Below are 15072 nucleotides of genomic sequence, written 5' to 3' on the forward strand. Positions count from 1 at the left end.
GGGAAGAATGATGGCTGGAATCTGGAACTCTTTCTCCAAAAGAATGTGGATTCTGAGAGGCAATTGGAGCTTTCACAAACTGAGATTAACAGGTTTTCAGCAGGTTAAGGGGATTATGGATTATGAAGAAGTGTAGATGAATAGGGCTGATGTATAGATCAGCTGTGATCCAACTGAATGGCAGAACAGTTTTGAGAGGCTGAATGGCCTCCTCCTGTTCCTATCTTATTACCAACATGTTCAAGTTCAAAATCTGGAATATGCAGGCAAAAATAGAAACAGGTCACCTTTTAATCAACTTGAGCATCAAATCTGAAATATAACTCATCAAATACAATCAAAAGCAACAGTCCTAAAAATAGCGACGCTTCAGTTATTAAAGGACACGTGACCCTCAAGGGCACCCAAGAGCTTCAGTTGCTCCGCGCACCAGTTCTAGAGCTCTCTGTTCCAACATAAAACGCTGCATAAAATACTTGGCAGCTCATCAATATTTCAGAAGGTCCTGTGTCTGTCGGGAGGTCATGCACTCTGCACAATAGATTTAAAAAATAAATAAAAATGTGACTCCATTTGGTGAAGTAATTCATTGCTGTTCAGCAAGGACTGAGATGAATGGGAACCCTTGCACAAATGCTTTTATATTGGTGCCAGTGGGAAGCTCCTACCTCATACAGACAATGATAATCCCAGCATCATCCTGCTGCATCTGACTGGAGTTGGAATTCAGTCAGAAAGGCAGTGAATTTTTTGAGTAAGTTCAAGATGGTTTTCTGCAACAATAAGTCTTAGAACCAATAAGCGACTGTGCCATGTTCAGTTTAACAATGAGGCAGACTTAGTTAACAGCCTAACAGTGTGTGAATATTTATTTAATGGCATTCATAATATGATCGAGTTCATTGTTATGTTTGAAAGGGGGTGTTGCGAAACAGCTAATAAGATTCCAGATTTGGTAAGGGCAACCTTAAACTGGATGAGACAGAGACTGCCCACAGTAAACTGGGAATTCTATTAATGGGTAAAAGATTTGTGTAAAAGAGAATTCAATATGATACAGAACTCGTTAATATCCCTAAGGAGCAAGAGCTCTGCTTGCCAAAAAAATCCGATATGTACGGCTAAAGAGCTGGTTACTGACCCTCCTGTCAGGGGACACAGTGTCTCCCTATCAACCATCAAAACCCCTCATCATTTGAGGGCCTCTATGAAATTTCCACTTAATCCTTTCTGTCCTGAGGGGAAAATCCCAGCTTCTCTAGTCTCAGCACATAACTGAACTCCCTCATCCCTGATACCATCCTAGTAAATCTCCTCTGCATCATCTCAAAGGCACTGATGTTCTTCCTGAAATGCAATGTCCAGAATACTCCAATAGTCCAGCTCAGGCCTACCCGGTAGTTTCTAAAGGCTCTGTAACTTCCATGTTTTTGTGCTCTTTGTCTCCACTAATAAAGCCAAAGCTCCTGTATCGCTTTTTAACAGCTTCTCAACTTGCTTAGCCACCTTCAAAGATTAGTGTATGTAGACCCTCAGATCTCTCTGTTCCTGCCCCCACCTTTAAAACCATATATAAAAACATAAGAAAAATAGGAAGAGTACGCTATATGGACCTTGATTCCCTTAAGAGTCCAAAAATTTATCACCTTCTGCCCTGAATATGCTCAAAGACTCTCCATCGAGCGGTAACAGCCTCTCACTGTCTACCCTTTCAGGTCCTCTTTGGATCTCAACAAGATCACCTCTCATTCTGCCAGCTGTGGCTCAGTTGCTGCCATTCTCACCCACCAGTCAGAAGCTCGGGGACTCAACTCCCATTCCATGGCATGGGCACAAAAATCAAGCTGACGCTGAAGGAGTGCTGCATTGTTGGAGGTGCCGTCTTTCAGATGAGACATTAAATTGAGGCAGCATCGCAAGCGGATGTACAAGATCCCGAGACACTATTTCGAAGGCGAGTGCCTATACTGCAGCCCCCACAGCTGCTGCCTCGCTGGTTGGGTAACATTTGTGCCGTCATCGGTAGATCCAGTTGAGCAATGACTCAAGAGGAATCCAGCCATCGGGCACCTGCGAAACATGGCCTGCTTGACTGTGTCTCAATCACCTCAGGACTGGTGTCAGCCACTGCAAAATCCTTATATAGGCATGGTGATATAGCCAAATGAATTCTGTCCACTGTGATTGTGGGGAGGTATCACAAATGATGAAGCATCTCCTAGAATGCCCTCTACTATCAAAGCCATGCAGCCCTGAAGATTTGAAGGCCTTTGAACCAGAGCTTGCGCAGAATAGTGGTGGGGGGAGTGACACAAGAGGAGCAGGGGAGTTCTTCCCAGTGTCCTGGACAATGTTTATCCTTCAATCAACATGACAAAGACAGATTACCTGGTCATTATCACATTGCTGTTTGTGGGAGCTTGTTGTGCACAAATTGGCTGCTGTGTTTCCTATGTTACAACAGTGACTACACTTCAAAAGTACTTCATTGGCTGCAAAATGCTTTGGTCGTGAAGGGCGCTACATAAATGCAAGCCACTCTATACTTTTTCTTAAACTCGGGAGTCTATAGGATAGCGACTGAATGATAACCCTGCTTCAGTTGTCAGCTAGCCAACACATCGATTAAATAAAGAAACCAAACAACAGGAAGAGAAAGGTTTTATACAGTCTGCATGGAGACTGATCTCTCACGGGTTTCTGGTAAATGAGGAAAGCTGTTTTCATCCCAAGGCCATTTGGAGACCTGGGACAAATTCCAGCTGGGGTAGCAATCTGAGTTTATTGGTTTTCAACCACGCAGAGTTGCTTTAACATTATAGTAAACGACTGAAAATAATTGCTGCAGGAATTTTCCCAATAGGACAGCTTTGGGCGAGCAAAGAAAAGAACTTAGCAAAGCAATAATCGCTTGTAAAAGGCATTTTAATTGGGCTCACATGCTAGCAGAGGACAGTAATTCAGCACAGAGAGCAGAGTGCTCTAAATGATAGACTGTGGCGCTAATGGTCATTAGCTTTTACAGTTAGACACTGGTCCAGCTAAAGCCAATCTGAATGTGCACCATCAGCGTCCCCAAGTTCGATTGCAGACATCATTGGTTATTAAATGTACAGCTCGGGAAGGATATATTGGCCTTGACAGCTGTGCAGCACAGATTCAGCAGAATGGTATTGGGGCTAGAAGGGTTTAATTATGAGGACAGGTTGCACAGGTAGGCTTGTATTCCATCAAGTATAGATTGAGGGATGACCTAATTGAGGTGTTTAAGATGGTTAAGGGGTTTGATTGCGAGGAACTATTTCCTCTGGTTGCGGTGGTGGGGGTGGAATGTCTAGAACAAGAAGCATAACCTTAAAATTGGGGCCAGGCTGCTTAAGGGTGATGTCAGGACACAAAAGATATTGGAACTTCCTCCCCTGCCAAAACTGTTGAGATGGCGGCGAGGTGGGGGGGGTCAATTGAAAATTTCAAAACTGAAATCGAGTTTAAAAGGGACCTGGATCTGCATCAAAAGTGTTGTAACTGGAAGGCCACGGACCAGGTGCTGGAAAGTGGGATAAAAATGAGCGGCTAGTTTCTTTTGCATCTTTTTCTGGCTGGCACGGACATGATGGGCTGAATGGCCTCTTTCTGTGCTGTAACTTTTCTACGGTTCTAGATTGATAGTTTTTTTTTTTGGTAAGGTTATTAAAGGATACAGACCAAGCTGGGGAGATGGAGTTAAGATACAGGTTAGCTCTGGCAGAAACAAAGTTGAGGGGCTAAACTCCCCCTGTTCATACGCTGCTATACTGGATTTTGCCAATCGTCGGCCGATGTTGATCGCAAAGAGTGCTCCGTGGTTAAACCCGTCCAAAGGCACCAAGTTGCGTTACCAGTGAGTAGGATTTTAACCAGGGACTGAGTCAACAGAGAATCAGGAAACTATGGGTGGATCTGCCGCTGTGATTTTTTTCTTAGCTGACACATGGTTTTCCCTCTTCAGGTGTTGTCCTTCTCTCCTTCTTTCTGCTGTCATCATCGCTCTCCACAAAAAAAAACAACCCATGATCCTCCATCCTGCAAACTACCATTCTATCGCCAACCTCTCTTTCCTCTCCAGAGTCCTTGAATGTGTTGTCACCTCCCAAATCCATGCCCATCTTTCCCAGAGCTCCATGTTTGGATCCCTCCAATCCATGCCCATCCTTCCCAGAGCTCCATGTTTGGATCCCTCCAATCAGGTTTCCACACCTCCCACAATGCCAAAACAGCTCTTATCAAAGTTGCAAGCGAGTCTATGTGACTGTGACAAAGGTAAACAATCCATCCTTATCCTTTTCGACCTGTGCAGCCTTTTACAGGCTTGACCACACCAATCTTCTCCAATGCCTCTCCATTGTTGTCCAGCTGGGTCAGGTTGCACTCACCTGGTTCCATTCTTATATATCTAATCTACCAGAGGATCATTTGTGCTGGCTTCTCTTCTTGCTCCTGCATCATTACCCCTGGTGTCCCCCTATCTCTGGCCCCATCCTATTTCTCATCTGCATGCTGCCTCTCTCAGCGACATCGTCTGAAAGCATGGCATTGCTTTTCACATGTATGCTAAAAACACCCAACTCCACCTGACTACCGGCTCTCTCAGCCCCTCTATTGTCTCTAAATTTGTCAGACTGCTTATCTGACATCCAGTACTGGATGAGCAGCAATTCTTTCAACTAGATATTGGAAGACTGACGCCATTTTCTTCAATTTCCAGCAAAACCTTCGCTCGCTAGCAAACAATTCCATTCTTGTCTCCGGCCGAGGCTGTAATGATATCAGGAACTGAGTTGCAACTTGGTTTCACATTTGGCCCCAAGATGAACTTCTGACCACGTTTCCATGCCATCACTAAGACCGCCTATTTCCACCTCTGTAACATTGCCTAACTCCATCCTGGCCACAGCTTGTCAGTTGCTGAAACTTTCATCCATGTCCTGGTTACCTCTAGACTTTGACTACTGTTTCATTTTTTTCATGGGATGAGGGCATTACTCATTTATTGCCTATCCCTAATTGCCCTTGAGAAGGTGATGGTGAGCAGTCTTCTTGGACCGCTGCAGTCCCAGTAGCGCAAATAATCCCACAGTGTTGTTAGGAAGGAAGGGAGTTCCAGGATTTTGACCCAGTGACAGTGAAGGAAAGGCGATATATTTCCAAGTCAGGATGATGTGTGGCTTGATGGGGAACTTGCAGGTCAAAGGCTGCCTTGATGTCAAGGGCAGTCAGTGTCACCTCACCTCTCGAGTTCAGCTCTTTTGTCTGTGTTTGTACCAAGGCTGTAATGATATCAGGAGCTGAGTGGCCCTGGCAGAACCCAAACTTAGCGTCAGTGAGCAGGCTATTACTGAGTAGCACTGTCAATGATCCCTTCCATGTGAAGAAGAGTCATATGGATTTGAAACATAAACTCTGTTTCTCTCTAGATCTGCACAGAGAGAAGGACATGCAGGCAGGAATTGCCCTGGCACTCCTCTGCTGCCCTTCATCCTGATCCATCAAGGGGCGGGCACCAATCAGGCACCAAAGGAATAGTTTGACCGGGGTGGGGGAGAGAGAGAGGGTGGTGCAGGGGAGGGATGAGTGGTGTTGGATGAAATTGGTTTTGATCGCTCTAGGTCTCACAGCGAATCGATTACAAGTCTCGCATCATGTCCGATTATAGGGGTGGGGGGGAACATTGGGCATGGTGTGAAATGGGCGGCTAGTTCTGTTAATGAAAAACACCACATTCACTGACACCTTTGCAGTATCATAGAATGAAACAGCATGGGGAGGCCATTGGGTCCATTGTGCCTATGCTAGCTCTTTGAAGAGCTACACAATTAATTCTGCACCCTCTTTCTCTCCCCCCAAGGCACTGCAATTTTTTTCTTTTTTTTTTAAAGTATTTATCTAATGCCCTTTCGAAAGTGACCTTTGAATCTGCTTCCATCGCCTTTTTGGGCAGCGCGTTCCAGATCATTACCAATTATCTAAAATCTGTGTCTTCTGGTTACCGACCCTCCTGCCAGTGGAAAGAGTTTCTCTATATCTACTCTATTTTAACCCCTCATAACTTTGCACCTCTATGGAATCACACATTAACCGTTTCTACTTGAAGGAGAGCAACCCCAGCTTCCCTGCATAGCTGAAGTCCCTCATTCCTGGTACCATTCTAGTAAATCTTTCTCTAAGACCGTCACATCATTCCGAAAATGTGGTGCCCAGAATTGAACACAATATACCAGATGGGGACTAGCCAGTGATTTAAAAAGGTTTTGCCTGACATCCTTGCTTCTGTTCTCTATGCTGCTATTTATAAAGCCCAGCATCCCATATTGTTTTTTTAAAACAGATTTATCGACTTGTCCTGTCACCTTCAAAGATTTACAGAGGCGCCTCTGTTCCTGCATCCCTTTAAAATTGTAGCCAGCTTCTTTACAAAGTTGAACAGAGACTGCGACCAGGCACAATGATTAAAAAATAAACCCAACACCCATCTAGTTGGAATAGATAGTAGAATCCATGATTAAAAATAAATGGTTCAGTTTGGAGTATGAACAGGCAAGTGTGCAGAATGAGAGAAGCCCATTCCTCCCCCAAGGGACCATGTGCAATTTTTGCTGTTGCTGTGTCTTTGTAATTCGTTGACATTTTCTGAAGGAGATGATATAATGAAAGTAAAACTTACTAGAATTCTAACTATGGCAATATTGTCAAGTCCAGAATAACAGACCACATAGCGCTTCCTATAAAAGCAAGTCCACAGACAAATGAACACACCATCCTCACACTAAAAATCTTCTCAACTGAAATCTTAAAGACGGAGATCAACAGATTTTTTTGGGGGGAAGGGGTAACAAGAGATAGGGTGCAAAGGCAGGTAAATGTAGCTGGGATATAGATCAGACACTGTCTGGTTGAACAACAGAACAGGTTTAAAGGGCCAAATTGCCTCCTCCTGTTCCTATGTTCAGACTTACCTGGCCATTAGTAGGAGTTGCTCTCAGACCAAGGCTTTCTAGGCGTTGAGCCTAGGTGTTCGATTGCTCAGCTCACTCGGCCTCCTCCTCAGGCAGGGACCCATCACTCTCCCCCCACCTTCCACACCATCCCCCCCATTTCATCCTTACCTTCAAGGAATTTTCACAAGAGTGCAAAGTTCCATAATTCACGAGCTGGGAAAGGAACAAAAAGGAAGAAATAAAGCAATGGGGGAGGAGTGAAGAAGGCACAGAGCAGGAAACTTGGAATGAGGAAAACAAGTGTTGATTAAAATAAAGTTAGCAGCAAGCCATAGGAGGAAATAAGTCTACATAATACTTAGACATGAATATGAGTAATGGAGACAGATGTTGACAAGTGTAGGGAATCAGGGAAAGGACATAGAGTTGCGAGTTTTAAATTATACATAAATAAATAAACTGGGAGAGTTTGAAAGGTAACTTAAAAAAAAAATTACTTACACCAAAATTAAGTGCATTATTCCCCTAGTTGAAGGAATCCTTAAACGTAGCATCTGGTTAAATTTACAAGTCCAGGTGCCACTAGATGGCAGGGGAACATCATGTGTGAGATGCGTAAAGCAGTCCTTCCACAGATTGCGAGACCGTGGTATAATCTTGTCTTTCACAAACTCCACTGCCAACTCTGCTTGGGGATGTTCCTGGAGGATTTATCATATGGCCTCAGACCTCAAACTGCCCACCTGCCCCCACACTCCTTTCATTGGTCCATCCATCTCCCTTCACACAGTCAATTCAAAATAAAACACACGCTTCATTCATCTTGACTGTCAGTTAAACAGCTCCCCCCACCCCCACACCCACCCCCATCTTATTTATTGGTTAGAGAAATATTTGTAAATGGTCAAAGGAAATGAAAAGATAATTCCAATTCTGTTTGATACCTTGGTGATTTTTTTCACGGGCCTTGCTTACAGCAGTACTTGTGGAGATTACTCACTGATTCCTGGAGGCACCCCCAGTTTGTATCTCGACCTCCATCCCACCAGATTAATTTCCCAGGGAAGGTTTCTGCCAGTACATATGAACATTTGAATTAGGAGCAGGAGTAGGCCACTCAGCCCCTCGAGCCTGCTCCACCATTCAATAAGGTCATGGCTGATCTGGATGCAACCTCAACCCCACATTCCTGTCTACCCCTGATAACCTGTCACCCCCTTGTTAATCAAGAATCTACCTAGCTCTGCCTTAAAAACTGGGTCAAAATAAACTCAAGAGTATCCCACAGATAGCTCAGCTAGTGGAATGAGAAATTATTTAGAGCTACTTTGATGTGTACACATCAGGACCTGCCTTCCCATCCCACAGACCGAATGACCTGTGGGCACCTCTAGAAAATTCCTAAGTGTTTATTTCAGATTTCCAGGGTTTGCAGTTCTTCCATCCCCAGAACATTCCAACCATGCCTTGCCAGCTCTGCAGAAATGGCCTGGAGTGTCAAGAAATTAAAAATTAATTTCCAGGCCACTGGATATCAGGGCATTAATAATAAAATTGTCATAGAGTCATAGAGGTCTACAGCACAGAAAAAGGCCCTTCGGCCCATCGAGTCTGTGCCGGTCAAACAAGTACCTAACTATTCTAATCCCATTTTCCAGCACTAGGCCCATAGCCTTGTATGCCATGGCATGGCAGGTGCACATCCAAATAATTCTTAAATGTTATAAGGATTTCTGCCTCTACCACCCTTTCAGGCAGTAAGTTCCAGATTCCCACCACCCTCTGGGTGAAAAAATTCTTCCTCACATCCCCTCTAAATCTCCTGCCACTTACCTTAAATCTATGTCACCTGGTTATTGATCCCTCCACCAAGGGGAAAAGTTCCTTCCTGTCTACCCTATCTAAGCCCCTCATAATTTTATACACCTCAATCATGTCCCCCCTCAATCTCCTCTGCTCCAGGGAAAATAACCCTAGTCTATCCAATCTCTCCTCATAACTAAAACTCTCCAGCCCAGGCAACATTCTGTAAATCTCTTCTGCACTCTCTCTAGTGCAATCACATCCTTCCTATAATGCGGATTCCAGAACTGCACACAATACTCTAGCTGTGGCCTAACCAGCGTTTTATACAGTTCCAGCATAACCCCCCTGCCCTTATATGCCATGCCTCGGCTAATAAAGGCAAGTATCCTATATGCCTTCTTAACCACCTTATCTACCTGTCCCGCTACCTTAAGGGACCAGTGCACATGCACACCAAGGTCCCCCTGATCCTCGGTACTTCCCAGGGTCCTACCATTCATGGTGTATTCCCGTGCCTTGTTTGTCCCGCCCCAGTGCAACCCCTCACACTTATCCGGATTAAATTCCATTTGCCACTGATCAGCCCATCTGACCAGCCCGTCTATATTCTCCTGTAACCTAAGGCTATCCTCCTCATTATTTACCACCCCACCAATTTTCGTGTCATCCGCGAACTTACTGATCAACCCTCCTACATTCAAGTCTAAGTCGTTTATATATACCACAAACAGCAAGGGGCCCATCACCGATCTCTGTGGAACCCCACTGGACACAGGCATCCAGTCACAAAAACACCCCTTGACCATCGCCCTCTGCTTCTTGCCACTCATCCAATTCTGGATCCAATTTGCCAAATTGCCTTGGATCCCATGGGCTCTTACCTTCATTATCAGTCTCCCATGCGGGACCTTATCAAAAGCCTTGCTGAAGTCCAATGCTTTGCCCTCATCTACACACCTGGTCACCTCTTTGAAAAATTCAATCAAATTGGTCAGACATGACCTCCCTTTAACAAAACCATGATGACTGTCCATGATTAATCCCTGCCTCTCCAAGTGGAGATTAATTCTGTCCCTCAGAATTGCTTCCAATAGTTTCCCCACCACTGAGGTTAGACTGACTGGCCTGTAGTTCCAGGTTTATCCCTTCCTCCTTTCTTGAATAACGGCACCACACTGGCTGTCCTCTAAGCCTCTGGCACCTCTCCTATGGCCAGAGAGTAACTGAAAATTATTGCCAGCGCCCCTGCTATCTCCTCCCTTGCCTCACTCAATACATCTGGGTCTGGAGATTTATCTACTTTTAAGTCTGCCAGACCACTTAGAACCTCCTTCCTTTTTATGCTAATTTCTTTAATTATATCACAGTCCTTCTGTCTGATTTCCATACCCACGTCGTTCCTCTCACTTGTGAACACCGACACAAAGTATTCATTTAGAACCCCACCTACGTCTTCCAGCCCCACACACAAATTACCGCTATGATCCTTAATGGGCCCTATTCTTTCCCCAGTTATCCTCTTACTCTTAATGTATTTGTAAAATAACTTTGGATTTTCCTTTATTTTACCTGCCAATGTTTATTCATGCCCCCTTTTTGCTCTCCTAATTTCCTTTTTAAGGTCCCCCCTACACATTCTACACTCCTCTTGGGCTTCCGTTGTTTTGAGCCCTCGGTATCTGCCATAAGTCTCCTTTTTTCTCTTTATCCAATCCTGTATATTCCTCGACATCCAGGGTTCTCTGGATTTGTTGGTCCCACTCTTTACCTTTACTGGAATATGTTGGCCCTGTACTCTCCCTATTTCCTTCTTGAATGAGCCCCACTGCTTCTGACACAGATTTACCTAAAAGTAGCTGCTCCCAGTCCACTCTGACTAAATCATATCTTATCTTATTAAAATCGGCCTTCCCCCAACTTAGAACTCTGATTTCTGGCCCACCCTTGTCCTTTTGCATAACAACTTTGAATCTAATGGAGTTATGATCACTATCTGCAAAATGCTTCCCCCACTGATACCTCTACCACTTGCCCGGCTTCATTCCCTAAAATTAAGTCCAGGGTAGCCCCCTCTCTTGTAGGACCTTCTACATACTGGCTCAAAAATCTCTCCTGGATGCATTTTAAGAACTCCGCTCCCTCTAAACCTATCACACTATGACTAACCCACTTAATGTTGGGGAAGTTGAAATCCCCCACTATTACTACCCTTTTATTTTTACACTTCTCTGAAATCTGCCTACATATCTGCTCTTCTATTTCTCTCTGACTGTTTAGGGGCCTATAGTACACTCCCAGCAATGTGATTGCCCCTTTTTTGTTGAAGTTTTCTCCATATGGCTTCATTTGAGGAGCTTTCTAAGTTGTCATCCCTCCTTACTGCTGCAATTGATTCCTTGATCAATATTGCAATAACCCCTCCCCTTATACCTCCTTCCCTGTCTCCCCTGAAGACCCTATATCCTGGAATATTGAGCTGCCAATCCTGCCCCTCTCTCAACCATGTCTCTGTGACAACAATGACATCATACTTCCATGTGTTCATTTGTGCCCTCAACTCATCTGCCTTACTCGTCAGATTCCTTGCATTAAAATATCATCCAACCTTGCCAAACTCCCTTGTGCCTTAACTGGCCTCTAATTTCTATGTCTTCCAGACTCACTTGCTCTCTCTTCTAATTTTGGCTGTGCATCTCCTCCTGCCGAACTTCCTCTCAGGATCCCATCCCCCTGCCAAGTTAGTTTAAACCCTCCCCAACAGCACCAGCAAACCTCCCCGCAAGGATGTTGGTCCCATTCCGGTTCAGGTGCAACCCGTCCACATTGTACAGGGCCCCTTGCCCCCAGAAATGGTCCCAATGTCCCAGAAATCTAAAGCCCTCCCTCCTGCACCATCTCTCCAGCAACACATTCATCTGAACTAACCTCCTATTTCTATAATCACTAGCGCATAGCACCAGAAGTAATCCAGAGATTACTACCTTCGAGGTCCTGTTTTTTAGTCTGTTTCCTAGCTCCCTAAATTCTGCTTGCAAGACCTGATTGATTTTTTATTTTATTTGAACACTTTGAATTTCTTAGTGACAAAAAATGGTGGAGATGGAGGGTAAAGGTTGTCTGACAGACAGTCACAAATTATTCAATTGAGTAAGGAACAGTCTTTTCACTTTCTGATTGGTTGTCAGGAGGAAGTGTGGGGATTGGGTGTATCAGGTGACCAATGGCACCAGGCAGTTAGAAACAGGGGGTTATGTGAACAAACCTTCCAGAATACATCCAACCAGAGTTGGCAACTGTAGACATTAAGCAGACCCTGCATAGGGCACTTGTTGTTCAGGAACTAGTTGGCTTTACACATTACCCCACTGCTCTGTGGCAGGAGGCAGTGGTTAAGACACTGGCAAGATGAACAGATGATTGTACTGACTTATTCTCTCCTCTGGCTAGCACCATGACTCTGACCGTCCTCGTCCTTTGCTTATGCCCCCAGTCCCCAGCATTTCATGCTTCTGATATTCCAAATATTTCACTCCTGTCCATTTCAAATGCCTCAAAGGCTCCATGATATAGCTGCAGGTTAACCATTTCCATCTGTTCAATGAGACCCCTTCACAAAAATGAGTAAGAGATAAGGATGGGACATGTCCTTGAGGGAAAGAAACAAAAAGGATCAGAGAGAAAACTCTCCAGTGGCTGGGAGGAGGTAGGTAGGATTGAGGGATATGTGGAAAAGGTGGGTAGGTGGGATTGAGGGATATGTGGAGAAGGTGGGTAGGTGGGATTGAGGGATATGTGGAGAAGGTAGGTACAGAGGAATTTGGGGAGAAGGTGGATCGGTGGGAGAGAGGGATATGGTCAGAAGGTAGGGTTGAGGGATATGGGGGTGGGGTGGGGGGAGGTAGAAAGTTTGGATTGAGTGATGTGGGGAGAAAGTGGGAAGGTGTGATTCATCAAGCAAGAGACAGTTGTATAAGGTTCTATAACCTTTTCCTGTTGCTAAATATTCTGGTGCTCAAGCATCTATCCAGTTCGTTCCAGTTTCCTGGTCTCAACCACTCAGCATTCCTCCAATAAATCACTCCAACGATCCACCCAATAATCTCGCAGTTCAACTGACTCTTACCTCATAAAGATAGGCTTTCCTCTGGGAAAAGTCGTCCCTTGGGAACTGAGGAAGGAAAAGAGAAAGGGGGAAGAAATAAAGGAATGGGAAACAGGCACAAATAGCAGGAAAAGAGCAAAGAATGATGTGGAAACAGTTAATGAATGAAGAATAAAGTTAAGAGCATGCAAAAAAGAAAATGAAACCACGCAAATCAGTGTTGTCACGAGGACTTATTTAACATGAGTTAAGAAATCTCACTTTAACCACCTACTTTATGTTTTATATTTCTTTCATGATATTCAAATATGGGGTATGGTAGTACAATGGCACATGATAAATATAGGATTACACAATGACAGTACTACACTCCAGTGTTATAAAGTGACAGACATGTCCCCACCAGTACTGTACCCCAGTGTTATACAGTGACAGACCCGTACCCACCAGTGCTGTACCCCAGCGTTATACAGTGACAGACATGCCCCCACCAGCACTATAACCCAATGTTATACAGTGACAGACCCGTCCCCACCAATACTGTACCCAGTTATACAGTGACAGACTCATCCCCATCAATATTGTACACATGTACTGTACCCCAGTGTTATACGGTGACAGACCTGCCCCCAACAGTGCTGTAAACTAATGTTATACAGTGACAGACCTGTCCCTACCAGTACTATAACCCAATGTGATACGGTGACAGACCTGCCCCCAACAGTGCTGTAACCCAATGTAATACAATGACAGACCTGTCCCTACCAGTACTGTAACCCAGTGTTATATCGTGACAGACCCGTCCCCACCAGTACTGTATCTGTGTTATTCAGTGACAGACCTGTACCAATGTTATGGAGCTTAAAAAGCTCTCTCCAGACACAATCTAAGCTTGGATGGATGCTGAAAATTTCAGGTGCTCAATGCATTCCTTACTAGAATCCTAGTGACAACACTTAGCCTAAGTCAGGATGACCGGGGAAATGAAGAGTAAAAACATGTGGGATGAAAAGGACTTGGAGAGGTGTGTTGTACATCAAATAATGCTCACAGGAATTGTTAATTTGAGACTGGGAATAAGGGATTAATTGGAATAAATGATCAGATGAGGCAGTTATTGAGGGAATAAAATGATAACAGCAGAAAAGCAAGGGAAAAGTCAAGTGTCAGTGTGTATGTGAGGAGTATGTATGTGACAGTGTTGCTTGTATGTGAGGTGTGAGCACAAGAAAGATGTGTGGGTATGTGTGAGGTGCGTTTGTGTGAGGTGCATGCGCATGTAAGCATACGTCAGTAAAGGAGGCTACACCTGAGTGAGACGGAGACAGGGTGAGTACTTGGGAATTTGATACAAGTGGGAATTCGGTGCATGGGAGAAAAGAGGTACTTTAGGTAAAGTTTATTGCAAGAAGTAGAGCTTGCTGAATTGAGAGTTCGGTGGAGGCGGGTGGAGGTGTTCCTTTCTTCTACTCTTTTTCAGCCTCCAGCATTTGATTTCCACTTTGGTGCAGCAGAAGGAGTAGGTTAATCAGTAACTGGTAATTAACTGGAGAGGTCCAGGAGCTTAAAGCAACAGAGAGAGAGTCAGAAGTTTACAGTTAAAAATCTAAAAGTAACGTTACAGGAGTCCCCTAAGTTAATTGGTTGGTAAGTATAGGCCTTTCTGGACTTGGCACAGAGAACTGATTGGTGAGTGGCAGGCGAGTTAATACATTATGTCATGCTGTAGTAAACATTTTATGTAAAGTCCAAGGTACGTCAGTGCAGATCAGCCATGTGGAATGTGCATCCTGTGGGATGTGGGAACTTATGCAGGCACAAAATGATCTCAATAACTACATCTGCAAGAAGTGTCACCAGTTGCAGAAACTTGAGGTCTGGGTTGTGGAACTCGAGAGGTGGCTGGAGAAACTGTGGTGTATCCGCAAGGCTGAGGATTACGTGGGTAGCGTATGTAGAGAGGTGGTCACACCGCAACTAAAGTACACAAGCAGAGAGGGAATGGTGACCACCAGAGTATCAAAGAGAAACAGAAGCAGGCAGTGCAGGAATCCCCTGGGGCTATCTCACTCTCTAACCGCTTTTCCATTTTGGATGCTGATGAGCAAGATGGTCCCTCAGAAGACTGTAACGAGAGCCAAGTTCGTGGCATCACAGGTCTCTCAGTGGCACAGGAGGGGAGGAGGAAGA

The 15072-nt window shown here is 44.6% G+C and overlaps 1 protein-coding gene across 4 annotated transcripts in view; it reads right to left on the bottom strand.

Moving 5' to 3' along the window:
- Nucleotides 1-15072, bottom strand: part of gbe1b (glucan (1,4-alpha-), branching enzyme 1b) — a 599646-nt gene that overhangs the window by 7105 nt on the left and 577469 nt on the right. Inside the window, exons 16-17 of one of the 4 annotated variants that reach the window (XM_078560415.1) lie at nt 12904-12948; nt 7143-7187 (exon numbers count right to left, since the gene is read on the bottom strand). The exons of 1 other annotated variant lie outside the window; for it this stretch is intronic. In XM_078560415.1, the coding sequence (XP_078416541.1) occupies nt 7143-7187; nt 12904-12948 (90 nt within the window). The remainder of the gene's footprint in view (nt 1-7142; nt 7188-12903; nt 12949-15072) is intronic. 2 more of the 4 variants (XM_078560417.1, XM_078560416.1) reach the window with 2 other exon arrangements.

The sequence above is a fragment of the Cetorhinus maximus genome, chromosome 16 (assembly GCF_964194155.1).
Source record: "Cetorhinus maximus chromosome 16, sCetMax3.hap1.1, whole genome shotgun sequence".
In the NCBI taxonomy this organism is placed as follows: domain Eukaryota; kingdom Metazoa; phylum Chordata; class Chondrichthyes; order Lamniformes; family Cetorhinidae; genus Cetorhinus; species Cetorhinus maximus.